The sequence below is a fragment of the Colletotrichum higginsianum genome, chromosome 8, assembly GCF_001672515.1.
Source record: "Colletotrichum higginsianum IMI 349063 chromosome 8, whole genome shotgun sequence".
NCBI classification, from domain to species: domain Eukaryota; kingdom Fungi; phylum Ascomycota; class Sordariomycetes; order Glomerellales; family Glomerellaceae; genus Colletotrichum; species Colletotrichum higginsianum.
In genome coordinates this window covers 379,897-392,793 of record NC_030960.1, presented here as the reverse complement: position 1 = coordinate 392,793, position 12,897 = coordinate 379,897, and the positions used below count along the sequence as shown (strand labels likewise).

At 54.8% G+C, this 12,897-nt stretch overlaps 4 protein-coding genes across 4 annotated transcripts; all 4 read left to right on the top strand.

Annotated features, from left to right (window-relative positions):
• Window positions 1-945: 945 nt before the first annotated feature.
• Window positions 946-2,214, top strand: CH63R_11130 (uncharacterized protein; the record flags this gene model as incomplete). Its single annotated transcript, XM_018306104.1, has 2 exons — window positions 946-1,141; window positions 1,679-2,214. 2 exons carry the CDS (start codon window positions 946-948, stop codon window positions 2,212-2,214), a joined length of 732 nt encoding a protein of 243 aa, XP_018152945.1.
• An 886-nt stretch (window positions 2,215-3,100) lies between these two features.
• On the top strand, window positions 3,101-6,517 carry CH63R_11129 (Zinc knuckle; the record flags this gene model as incomplete). Its single annotated transcript, XM_018306103.1, has 2 exons — window positions 3,101-3,196; window positions 3,296-6,517. 2 exons carry the CDS (start codon window positions 3,101-3,103, stop codon window positions 6,515-6,517), a joined length of 3,318 nt encoding a protein of 1,105 aa, XP_018152944.1.
• Window positions 6,518-8,710: 2,193 nt separating this feature from the next.
• Window positions 8,711-10,015, top strand: CH63R_11128 (reverse transcriptase; the record flags this gene model as incomplete). The annotated part of the gene is made up of 3 exons (XM_018306102.1): window positions 8,711-9,211; window positions 9,407-9,680; window positions 9,942-10,015. 3 exons carry the CDS (start codon window positions 8,711-8,713, stop codon window positions 10,013-10,015), a joined length of 849 nt encoding a protein of 282 aa, XP_018152943.1.
• A 1,243-nt stretch (window positions 10,016-11,258) lies between these two features.
• CH63R_11127 (C6 transcription factor) lies at window positions 11,259-12,806 on the top strand (the record flags this gene model as incomplete). Its single annotated transcript, XM_018306101.1, has 1 exon — window positions 11,259-12,806. One exon carries the CDS (start codon window positions 11,259-11,261, stop codon window positions 12,804-12,806), a length of 1,548 nt encoding a protein of 515 aa, XP_018152942.1.
• Window positions 12,807-12,897: the final 91 nt, after the last annotated feature.

Here is a 12,897-nt window from a genome sequence, read left to right as displayed (position 1 = left end):
ATCTCATGGGAGACTGGAAGTGCATCTGACGTCGTTTTGGACTGCAGGCACCCCCGACCCCCCACTCCGACTTAAAAACACTCCCCAATCCGAAACCGAGGGCGAAGCCATCGTGTTGCCCGAGATGAGCTACTGCCGTACCCGCTGAATAACGCCAAGAGAACTTTATTCGGCTTGGCAGCAGCAGCAGTTGCCCGGCGCTTTCCTTCCCCTAAGTCCCCGTAATCCTTCCGCGAGTAGGCTCTCTCAACCTTAATGACGACTGCTGTATTGCACGACAGTGGATCTACAAGACCGCAGCGCAAAATGTAGAACTCGGGCTCCATCCGGTCGTCAGATTCATTCATCAGGGATTAACACAGATTCAGAGTTGGCATAGCCGTCAGCCCTCTCAGCTGACGCCCCACCGATACCAAACAGAGGCCAAGACAAAGTACGGGGTGGATGCAGCGTTACACAGCCATCGTTAATGAAGATCTCCATTCATCCTAACACAATGACAGCATTGGCAAGGGTGATGGCCAGGGGATTGACAACTCCTTAGAGGTCGGAACATGCAAATCTCGATGGTTAGGGTTTCTGCTCAATTAAACAGAGTTGGCGTACGGTCTCTTGGGAGCTATCTCACTACACGATTATGGTTACATGAACATGCTATCGCAGCAAATAGAGTTCAATTGTAATGCAACAGGGCTTCTGATCCGTAGTAATAGGTAAGCTACACAGCCTTTCGACGTCAGTATATAACTTGACCTACATGCCTCGCCAGCACCAAGGCTTTCACTTGTCGAGGTTCACCTGACAGAGACACACCTCCAGTTTGCACCTCGTCGATCCACATCTCTGCTCATTTCGCACCCTTTCAAGGTATGTTATATGGTGGCAGCTAGCCACACACTGTGGTCCGGTTGCATTCGCTGACACGTATCGTGCGCCAGTCTCACAATGAAGTTTACAACGATTCTGTCAGTCGGCATGCTGCTACTCGGCGTTGCGGAAGCGCAGGTGTGCTACCGCTGCTTCTATACCCGGAACATTGGCTGCGGTGCCTGCAACGACAAAACCACGAAATACGACGGCGAGGGTGGTGATACTTACTGGGTGACAAGTGCATTGGAGGTTGTCCTGCCGGAGACGGCCAGTACGCGTCGGCGCAGACGTCTTGTTGATTCGCAAGTCTTTCTACATTCGTTATCAACAGGCAGCTAGGCAAGAGTCTCTTGCAAGTTTACTGGAGCTACAAGTTCATTTTGCACACTGGCGGACGTTCTTTCTGATCCTCAAGGGCCAGATTTCTAGGATGTATCGCACCACCGGATCTCGCATTGCCATAAGTACCTCAGAAGAACCCCCTTGAGACGAGCCACAAGGTTTGACACAACAGCATTCACAACAACGGCGATGCTATGTCCACTTGGCGCTCTGGCGTAGATGTGTAACAGTAGATGCCCTTGGGTAGAGGCATCTCTTCTCTATTTAGCAGTGACCAATAGTAAAGGTCATCCATAACACCGTACCGAGTGCCGTCTGCTGATGGGCATCACATGAACTTTGATGGATTTGTTGAATAGATCGCCCCCCTTACCCTCCATAACAAAACGGCCGCGAACTCGGCCCCGGTCCACTAGCCCACGCACATCTGCGATTCGTCGAGGGACTTCTTGACGGGGCCGTTCAGATTGGTGTACTGCCGTTGCCCCCCCGGCTCTCTTCCTCGCCGCCGCTGCATCAGCACCGGTACTGCAATGGGACCCCACCGCTCGCTCGAGTATGCCGTCGACGGCGGGCGCCCCGCGTGCACGATACTGGCAGGTCGGTATATCGAGGCGCGCAGGTCCGGCGCCAGACGACACGTCTTTTCCCAGGAACCGCTCGCTGGGTCATATGCAGACCGTCGAGCCGTCCGCAGGGGTACCTTTGTCAGGTGGGGGACGAACGCGTCGGCGCCGCCGTAGATGGCGACTTGTCGTTGGAGACGTAGTGGACTGGGAAGCGGTGCGGCAGAGCCAGGCGGACGATCTCGCAGGTGGCGTCGTAGTTAGCAGGCCGGATTCTGGCGCACAAGCGCATGTGGGAGATGAAGTAGCCGTTGTTGAGGACGGCGTCGGCGGTGGAGAGGCCGAGGCGCTCGTGCGTCAGGGTGCCGGGGACGACAAAGCGGAGACCTTGGGGCTTCGGACAATGGGTGTTGCTGCGCTGGCGAGCTGTACCTAGTCCCGGACCGCGATGCAGTAGATGCGGTCAGTATTGCGGACTTGGCGGGGCACTGATGGCGAACGCGAACAGGCCCACGGTACAGTCTTCACCCGACGGCTGGATCGGGAGCGGGGGGGCCCTGGAGATTGGTTGTGACAATCTGTGGCAATCTGTGAGAGACGAACGGAAATGCGAGGTGGGGAGGCGGGAGAAGAATCTTACACATCCTTACAGATGGATGCCTGGTAAGGTACCTTTACTCCGAGCATCGTTCGCCTGATGCACCACTTCTGGCCCTTGTCCTTGTTAGTCAGACGCGCCCACAGACAGCGAACGGGGGCGGGGGCGGGGGCGGGGCCGGGCTTTGACGGCGCTTGTGGGTCCAAAACCTAAACCCGACCACGAGCCGTTGAGAAAAGGTTGTATGGATATTCCGCACCAATGGAAATGCATTCAAATGCCAACCACCCCGACCTATTTCATATACGATGTAAGTATGTATGGAGCTCTGGACTACGAGGTGACCGATTGCGAGGCTCAGGTCGGGGCGGCTTTTCTAGGGCCGCATGTATGGGGTGTTTATGCTGCTTCATTGCCGCCCTGCAACCTTTGCCTCTGTCGCGCGAGTATCATCAGGCTGACACAGTTAGTCGCGCACAAAACAACTCGACCACTTGACCCTCAACGGAGCAGGTGTTTGTATCCAAGGTGACAGTTGTCGCAGGAGACAGGCTTGGAAAGCTAGAGTTCTAGGGCGTCTTGTGCAGAAAGTTCACAGGCATCTTTCTTACTATCCCCTCCTCCTTCTTCCGCCTCATGCCTGTCACATCTTCGTGTACTCTGTGCACCTAGTGCAAGCGCCCCATGGTCCCGTCTTTCCACTGGATTGGCGGGACACAGAATCATGCGTTGCCGTCGTCCAAAACCGAGGCGTCGCGCCGTACGTCTCTCCGCGTGTCCTAATGGTGCAGGCACCGAGTACAACTCACCGATGCCCACGGTACGTCTTGTGTGCTTTCATCCATCCATCCATCCATTTATCCAACTACCATGTGTCATTTCTGCCTACCCAAGGTACTAACACGCGAATCCCCCAAAGTTGGACGCCTTCCCGGCGAAAGACCTCTCCTGGATCCAGTTCAACTGCTGCAGAAGCCACCTACGCATCCGAGACCTGTGCTTCTACTTGCAGAAGCCCCAAGACCCATGCTACGTCAACCCAGACAACGAGCAACTCGGTTCTGTGCCCGACCCGACCCAGCCACTGCATCCGACTTTCACAGCGCTACAGGATCCGCCTCTGAACATGAACCTACAGCTCCCGGGCTACTGGCTCGAGACCAAAGACGACTGGCCCCAGATTGATGGGAAGGATTGCCCCGTCGTCGACGACGAGAACAGACCGGTTCACGTGTCGAGACGGGTCGCCTTCTATGTCTCGAAGCGTATACATCGGGCAGAATGGGAGGTTACGTGGGAGGAAGGCGTCAACAAGCATTACGTCGCCTATCTTCGGATCGGCGACATCCACTTCACCAACTTCTACAACCGCATTCAAGGCCGCACCATCGACTTTGACCAGCTCTTCGGCAATCCCCTCGTCTGCAGTCCCAAGTCTGTCATCATATGCGACGGGAACGCTCATCATGCGCATTGGGGTGGCCGGGAGGTACGGCGCACACAAGCAGATGCGAGAGCCATACGCAACGCCACGGCCGACGCTGGTATGTGTCACTTGGTGCGGGACGGCAAGACGCCTACATACAAATGCGGCAACATCACCACCACCATCGATCTCGCAGTCGTGGGCGCCGATCTGGAGCCCTTGGTGCGCACCTGTCTGGTACTGAGGCCGCGTGGCTTCGAATCCGACCACGCCCTGATACACGTCGTGTTGAATCTCCCGGTCGAGCAAGACCCTCGCCAGTCGCTCAGATGGGACAAAGTCACCAAGGAACAGTTCTGTGACGCCCTTTCGCCTCGTCTCCGCTCCTATCTCGGCAACCCTGACGAGCTGGCGCCAGACCCCACCGTGGACACTGTGGGCCGCTTCCTCCCGCGCCTCTGCCGTGCTGTGAAGGAGACCATGGACGACGTCGTGCCCAAGACCGACCCCAATCCACTTCGTCAACCACCCAGGCCCATACAACTGGAGCGCGCCCTAGCCAAGGAGACGAACCTCCGGCACATAGTCCAGAGGCAGAGTCCTGGCACGGCTGTCCGCAAGATAGCCTCCCAGCGTTGGCAAGAGGCAATCTTGAACACCAACAAGGCGCTGCAGACTATCAAGCGGTGCGCTTGGCGCCGCTTCACCGTCAACGCGGCCAAGACCACGACCGGTCTACATGGCCTGATTCGACAAGCCCGCGCGGCCAGCAAGCCTCGGCCGTCTGCTCACATCCCCTTTCTTCAGAAGACAGGCGGCGGCAAGTCTACGTCCGACGTCGAGAGCGCCCTGGTCTTCCGCCACGCCCTCTTTGACATCACGGGCGACAAGTCTTGCTCTACCTTGAGCTCGGCCCAGATAAATACGGTCATCGACCGATATACACGTCCTTTGCCAGCCAAATCGTCCGTCTCCGTTCCGTCTGCCAGCTCCGCACCGGACTCTGGCCCGGTCACCGGCTCGGATTCCGGCAACAACTCTGGGTTACACTACGTCTCAGACTCTTCCAATCCTCTCCCGCTATCCAGCTCTGGCTCTGACTCCGGCTCACCCTCTTTCTCGGATTCTCCCAGTCTCACCCCCGCACCAAGTCTCGGCTCATCCAGTCACGGCCCACGTGCCTCCAACTCCTCAGCTGACGAACCCACGTCCGGTTCCGCGCTTTCCAACCCTTCAGCCAACGGCAAAGACAGGTCTGAGTCCAAAGCCAAGCGCAAGCATAGAGGCCAAGGGTTCGAGGGGGTCTCGCAGACCCTTCCACTCCCCAACGGGCGCCGTGCTACTTCGAGATGCACCGCCCCGGATCCTCCTCGCCCACGGTCTGCACAAGGATCATCAGACCAGCCCTTGACCTTCGACCAGCTGGTGGATGCTTCTGCCAAGAGGCTACGTCAGAAATCCTCTGGGGGCTCCCGCAGACCGCGTCGCACCCGTGCCCAGATGGCGGCCCTCAAGAGGCTGGTGGCTGAAGCGCCTCCGCAAGTGACCAGCTACACCATCCGCAAAATCGTCAGGAAAATGCCCCGCCGCAAATCCCCCGGCCCGGACGGCATCACGACCGAAGCGCTCAAGATGGGGCTAGACGTTCTGCTGCCGTACCTGGTGTACGTCTTCACGGCCTGCATCAAGCTCGGCCACTTCCCGGACTGTTTCAAGGAGTCCCTCACTGTCATGATCCGGAAAGAGGGCAAGCCCCATGACGACCTCCCCAAGAGCTACCGGCCTATTGCTCTGCTCTCCTCTGTCGGCAAGATCCTGGAGCGGTTGGTGGCCGACCATCTGAAGGACCTCGCCCTACGATACAAGCTCGTCCCTCCCACGCAGTTCGGCTTTGCCGGCAGGAACTGCACCAAGGCGGTCGAGCTCATCGTCAACGGGGTGTACAATGGCTGGTGCGGCAGGACCCCCAGCAAAAAGTGGAAGACCAGCCTACTGGGTCTCGACATATCCGGGGCTTACGACCACGTCAAGCATCTCGAGCTGCTGCTGGTCCTCATCGACATGGGCTTGCCGCGTTGGCTTATACAATTCGTCTGGGCATTCATATCCGCTCGCTGCACTTATCTCGTGCTCCCGGGCTTCACCTCCCCCAAGTTCTGGGTTCACATCGGCATCCCCCAGGGAAGTCCTATGTCTCCAATCTTGTTCGCCCTGTTCACGGCCCCGATGTTGGAAATCTTGGAAGAGGAGGCCAAGAAAGCTGGCGCCAAGTTCATCATCCTCGGCCTCTCGTACGTCGACGACACCTACATCATGGTCTCCTCTGACGATTGGGAAGATAATCGTAACAAGCTGGCCGACTTGCATGAGAAGCTTTTGGACTGGGCCACCCCTCGCGGGCTTCGCTTCGATCCCACCAAGTACAATGTCATGCATTTCTCCAGAAGTAATCGTGAAGAGGAGAATTGCATCTTGGTGCCCCCTATCCCTGGCTTGAGCAGTGGCAGCTTGGTGCCCAAGCGGGAAAGGGTCAAGAAGGGGAAAGGGGAAGCGAGCGGTGGCACAGAGGGTTCCGAGGTGGCAAGGCAAGGGGGCCTCCGAATCTTGGGCGTCATCGTAGACCCCGAACTGCACTGGGAGCACCACATCCAGCACGTGAGTGTTTTGGTTTCCTCCCTCCAATTCTCTTCCTCTCGCGTAATTTTGCTGACGTAGAAATGTGGCCATAGATCGAGGACAAAGTCAAGCAGAAGATGGGTTGGTTGAAGCGTATGTCCACGTCCGTGTCAGGCCCCAACTTGCACTCGATGCGTCATCTCTACCTGACGAGCGTGCGGCCCATCATCTCGTACGCTTGCGCTGCGTGGTTCACCCTCTCTGTCGATCCGGACAACCCCTACCCACTCAAGGATGCCTTGATCCAACGGCTGGATAAGTCAAAGCACCCACTTTTGGGCCACCCCCACATATGGGCCACCCAAAAATGCCTCATCACCAACCTCCTCCTTCATCCTCCTCCAACTTCAAACTATCACATCTTTTTCCAACCTTATGCAAATGGCCTCATCTTTTTAGGGCACCTTATTCTAGGCATTATGAGCCAGTATACAGAAAATGAAGTCAATCAAGCGCTTGAGGCCATTTCGAACGGTCAGAGTGTCAGGAAGGCTGCCCAGCAGTATGGTGTGCCAAGGTCTACCCTTCAGCATCGTCTTCAAGGCACCCAGGCAAGGGCAGCAGCATTTTCTGACCTGCAGAGGCTCACAGTGAGCCAGGAGGCCAAGTTGGCTGAATGGGTGCGAATCCAGCATGCCCTTGGGCTTCCTCCAACCCATCAACAAGTGAAGCATTTTGCAGAAAGAATCCTTCATGCCATAGGGGATACCCAACCTATAGGGAGAGGCTGGGTCCAGGCCTTTATAAGGAGGAATCCATCAGTCAAGGTCAAGAGAAGTTGCCCTATTGATTCAAGACGTGTTAATGGGGCATCTACTGAGGTCATCAGGGACTGGTTCAAGCATCTCGCCATACCAGAGATCATCAGCATCAAACCAGCCAACAGATATAACATGGATGAGACTGGTATCCTTGAGGGCCAGGGATCTAATGGGCTGGTGCTGGGGATGTCTGAGGCGAAGTCTATCCGCAAGAAACAGCCTGGATCAAGGGCATGGGTGTCTATTATTGAATGCATCTCTGCCCTAGGCCACAGACTTCATCCCCTTATTATAGATAAGGGTAAGACAGTCCAGCAGCAGTGGTTTCCTCTAGATCTTAGCCCTTATGAAGGCTGGCAATTCACAGCAACTGAAAATGGCTGGACAACAGATGCTACTGCAGTTGAATGGCTGCAGAAGGTGTTTATCCCTCAGACTGTCCCTCAGGGCAAGGGGGATAAGGAGGAGGCTAGACTATTGATCCTGGATGGGCATGGGAGCCACACAACGACTGACTTTATGTGGTTGTGCTATATAAACAACATCCATCTATTGTTCTTACCGCCACACACCTCCCATGTCCTCCAGCCACTTGATCAAGCAGTCTTCAGCCCTCTTAAGGCAGCCTATAGGAAGGAGCTTGGATACCTTAGTCTATGGAATGACTCTACTATTGTAGGCAAGAGGAACTTCCTAGGCTGTTATTATAAGGCTGCCCTTGCAGGTATGACGATGCAGAACATCAGAAGTGGTTGGAAATGGACAGGGTTATGGCCTGTCTCTATGGCGAAGCCTCTGATGAGCTCCCTCCTACTCCCAACAACACCAAAGCCATCAGCATCGTCAGATCAGGTCAGCAAAGGGCAGTCTAGGGGCAAGGAAGCTGAAGGATGGGCATCTGCGTCGTCTGCAGTGGCATGGTCGACGCCAAGGAAGATGAAGGATCTGTCTGGCCAACTGAAGCTATTCACAGAGTTGGATAATGATGCGCATACCCAACGCCTCCTTTTCATGAAGGTGAAAAAAGGCTTCAGCGAGCAGGCCTATGAGCTGGCCACTGCCCAGCATAAGCTGGAGCTTCTGCAGGCCCAAGTTACCAACACTGCAGTAAGGAAAAGGAAGGCAGTTCAGATCAACCCAAACACTAAGTTCGCCAACATCAAAGACATCCAGAAGGCTCAGGTTGAGGCTGGCGATAAAGAGGATATCACAGATGAGTCCAGCGAGGCTGATTTACCTAGTGAGGCTGAAAGCTGTATTGTGGTGGCATCTAGGTGCAGTCAATAGTTAATTGAACATACTGGTGTCGATGGGAATACCCTCATTTTTGGGTGGCCCATATGTGGGGGTGGCCCAAAAGTGGGTGCTTTGACTTACCTTGCAGACAAACTGTCTCAGGTCCATTGCCGGTGCGTTCAAGACCACATCCAACCTGCCGCTCCACAAGGAGCTGAACATCCCGCCCATCGCCATGTACCTCCAAGAAAAGGCCATGGCTCACCGGGCTCGTAATTACGAGTCCGACGACTACGAGCTCCTGCGCAGAAAGACCGAAAGGTTCCCGCACAAGGCCACGCTGAATTGTTTCAAGCGGCATCCCCTGTTAGAGCTCTACGAGGCTGCCGGCAGTCTCCGGGATTGTGCGAAAGCCTGGTGGCTGGACCAAAATGATACGGTGTTCTGGGAAAATCCAGTCAGCCAAGGTGAGGCCATAACCAAGTACATGAAAAGGCAGGCTTTGCTGCTCTGCAGAGAATTGTGGGAAGAGTTCCAAAGCAACGAGAAAAAGTACTGGGATACACGCATTCGGAAGACAACTCTAGGCGTGCAGAGACGCCCTGTTGCGACCATGGGCGACTGGGGACCTCGCAACCTCAAGCGCTACCGGGGCTTGAACCGGGCGCAGAGCACCATTCTCATACAGATGCGGACCGGCTTCATCGGCCTCAACTCTTTCCTGTATCCCAAAGGGGTAAGTTTGTTATTTTCCCCTTTCCTGCCCCTTCTACCCACTCCACCCTGCCTGCCCACGCCATTCACAATTGGTTTCTTTTTTCTCTCCCGTCGATTCTATCCGACGATCATCACCTCTCTCCTCTCATGCCCTCCGTCTACCATCTCTGCCCTTCTGTTCGTGGCCTATCTGACATTTCTCCTCCCGTCATAGCTTGTCGACACACACATGTGTCCTTGCAACCAAGATGCCCACACAGTTGAGCACCTCTTGTTTGATTGTCCCCTCCTAAGCAACGCTAGGAGGAACCTTCCCATCAGGCAATGGCTACTCGAACCGATCGAGATCCGCCGTCACCTGTCGCCGGGACTTCAGATTCGCGGTTTTTGTGACCTGCTCGACGAGTTCCCAGGCACCGTTTCGACATGGGCGATTCACAACTTTGAACTCGCCCAGTTCGTATGGACGGACCGATACATGATGGACGGTCCGTCCACCCAAAGCCCGTATCTTCGCTGAGAAGACGGGTTCCCTCTCCGTGTGAAATAATGTGTGAATTATGTAAGTCGTTTACCCAACCCCGCCTTCTTTTAATGATGCTCACACATTCGTCGCAGGGCCTAGCGTATATTGATTGAGCCACCTTCCATATCCCTGCCACCCCCTTGTCTGTACTGTGCCATCCTTCCGTGTCTATAGATTGATTCTGACTCTTGTTGCTAGCCGCCCGTCTCACGCCCTCGCCAAGGTAATCAGCTCCTGGAGCTCGTTGAGGAGGTCGACATGGTGAGTAAGATGACCTGCGATTTTGAGATGTTCTAACAAGTGGCAGCTCCTTGTCGAACAATCGATTGATTTGGGCCTTGTTTTGGTCTTCATTTGGGTTTTCGGCCATCTGCTTGAAGACTTGCTTGATGTCTCGAATCTCTCTTTTCTCCTGGTCGGAAAGATATTTCAGGGATTGGGCGACGAATACAGTCGCGCGGCAAAGCAGTATGCACCTTTACCTATGAGGAAAGAACTTGAATAGTTTACTAATCGATTTTAGTGTACTGCTTGTTGGTTCCTGCTTGCTTGAGGTGACGAATGTGCTTTCTGAATTTCTTAAAGTCGACATTTGGCGTTTTATCCTCGCGGATGGCGTGCAAGATATCGATATAGAAGGGGTTGGAGTCGGCCATCTTGATTTTATAGGCAATTTAGTGTGTTGTTGGATGAGGATTCCTGAAGCTGTCTAACGTAAGCCAATCTCTCTTCTTTGCATGCAAAACTAACTGTGTTTCCAGAGCAGATCGAGCCCGCATCTTATACCTCCATTGTTACTCATAGAGGTTATTCCCAGTAAGTAGCTGTAACTAACGCCTTGATGTTGATCCGACATGCTAACGCCAAAGACCCTCGGCAAGACATGGCTCAATTGAAGCTTCTAGGCTATGGTATTTATCAAGGTGTTACAGCAGACAGTAACTGCTGGTAAGTTTGTGGTTAAAAGGGTGTTTTTTTCGCCGATGACTCAGGCCGTTAGTCGGGGCCCATAAAGGTCAAGCGTACACAATATGATTACTGCATATACCAAAACTGCGGCGTTCCCATTGTGTGACATGCATGCGTCCGCTCTATGTTGACCAAGATATGTGGCCGAGGCGGTCGTAGTCGCAGAGGTACACACTTTGAAGGAAAACCTCGCCGGTGACTCATCGGCCTGCTGGCTTGAACCTGTTGTGCGAACCTTATGGCTCGTAATTTAGCCATCTCCGATTCGCCGCCCCACCGGCCCCGACGCTGAGGCTGTGGGGGGGGAAAGGTATAAAGCACCCGGACTCCCACCCTCGGTTCAATGGTCAGACACCGTCAATGGTCAGACACCGGTTCCACACCCGACGAATCTTCCGCGCCGAGTATCCATACCCATCACTTCAACAGGAACATCATCAACCGCGAATCAATGGCCTCTCCATCGCCTTTTCTCTCGCTCCCCCGAGAGATACGGGACAAAATATACGAGCACTACCTCACGGTCCCAGGCGGATACGTATGCGACCCTGACCGCTTCGCCGCCAGCGCGATGGCCCGCACCGAAGAGCAGCCCGACTTCAGCATTGTCGGGGTGCTGAAAGGCGCGGACGGCCAGCCAATCGATCTGAACCTCTCCTACACATGCCGACTCGTCGCTTCGGAAATGCACGGCCTCGCTCTGCGCACCAACACCATCACCTTCTCAACAGTTACTTCGGATGAGCTCCGCATCCTCGCCCAGTGTTTTCAGTCAGCGAAGGTGAGCCACGTGGACGGCTATCGGGAGGGTATGTCCTATTATGCCGTCCAATACATGCCGGACAAGGTGTTCGACGAACTCAAGCTCAAATACCCGCCCTTCATTCCAGTTTTGGAGAGAATGAGAAGCGAAAAAGAAGCCGACTGCTTCATGGTTACCGACATGAAGCGGAAAGGCCCATATGGCGAGGCGATGTCGCTGTGGTCTGACTTCCTCAAAGAAGTGGTTCAATCCGTCCTACCCCTAGACCCTGACCATAAATTTGTCCATCGGTACTGGACAGAAAGCGGCGGCAGTGTCACGGACGATCCGCCCGAAGAGGTCGCCCGTACCATTCTTCGCAGCATTGACATGATTGAATGCCCGCTCACCCACTGGGCCATTCCAGCCGATCATGTCATGAATGCTGACGAGTTGGCAAAGGGGCTCCTTTCCGACAGAGTGCGAATGAAGAGGGACCGCATCAAGTATCGTTTTTCGGCTGCCGCGGCGGCTGTCCTCTTCCTGCAATCCCTCGGCAACGGGCGTTGCGCGCACTTGCGCAAAATCGTGCTTCACGAAGACCACGAGTCTGTTGTCCATCCTCAGCGCCACGGACTCGGCCTTATCCCTTTCTGCCAGCAAAACCCCCGGCTCTTCGTGCAGCGTCGCGTCGACCTATGGAAGAATGCTCTCCAATACGACAGTAGGTGGAATATGATTCCAATGGCCAGGTATATGGACAAATTCCATTTGCCTTCCGACTGGGGCATAATATCTTCCGATGTCTCCCATATCATCCACCGTTGGGTGAAGGAAGCCTTGGCACTAGCGCCCGCAGGCATGCCGGCCAACTCATTCTCCCTTATTTTCGACGGCCAACCAATACCGCACTTGGCTACACAGATATTCCAGTCGACTCTTCAGCGGGATGTCACCTGGCAGCTTGCCTGGGAAGAGTCTGTGAGGCGAGGTATCATCGCGGAGCCGCCGTTGTTCAGAGGAGAGGCATGGTCGGACTGGTATCCCGGATACTACTTTAGAGGGTTCCCCCAGGCCATGAAAGACATCGCCGACCAGAAATCGGTCGTGCAATGCAACTTTGACGTCGGAGAGCCATGGAATGTTGAACGGATGGTCCAGGACCACATGGACTGGAATGCTCAGAAGTGGGCCGAGCAAATGCGTGAGGGTCACGAACCGAAACTATGGGAAACGGTGCCTCCGCTGCCGACATGGAGATCGGTCTTGGAGGAGAACCTCGTCCCCATACCGGACGGGCCGTATTTGCCTTACGGCGATTCCGATTCCGATATCGATTTCCCTTCCAGTTCCGATTCCGATTCCGATTCCGATTGATGAGCATTTGATTGTGCCTTAGAGGTCCGAAGGATCGGGTAGATTCTTTAATTTTGGAATACTCCGTGGTTGGAAAACTTCCAATCTTCTT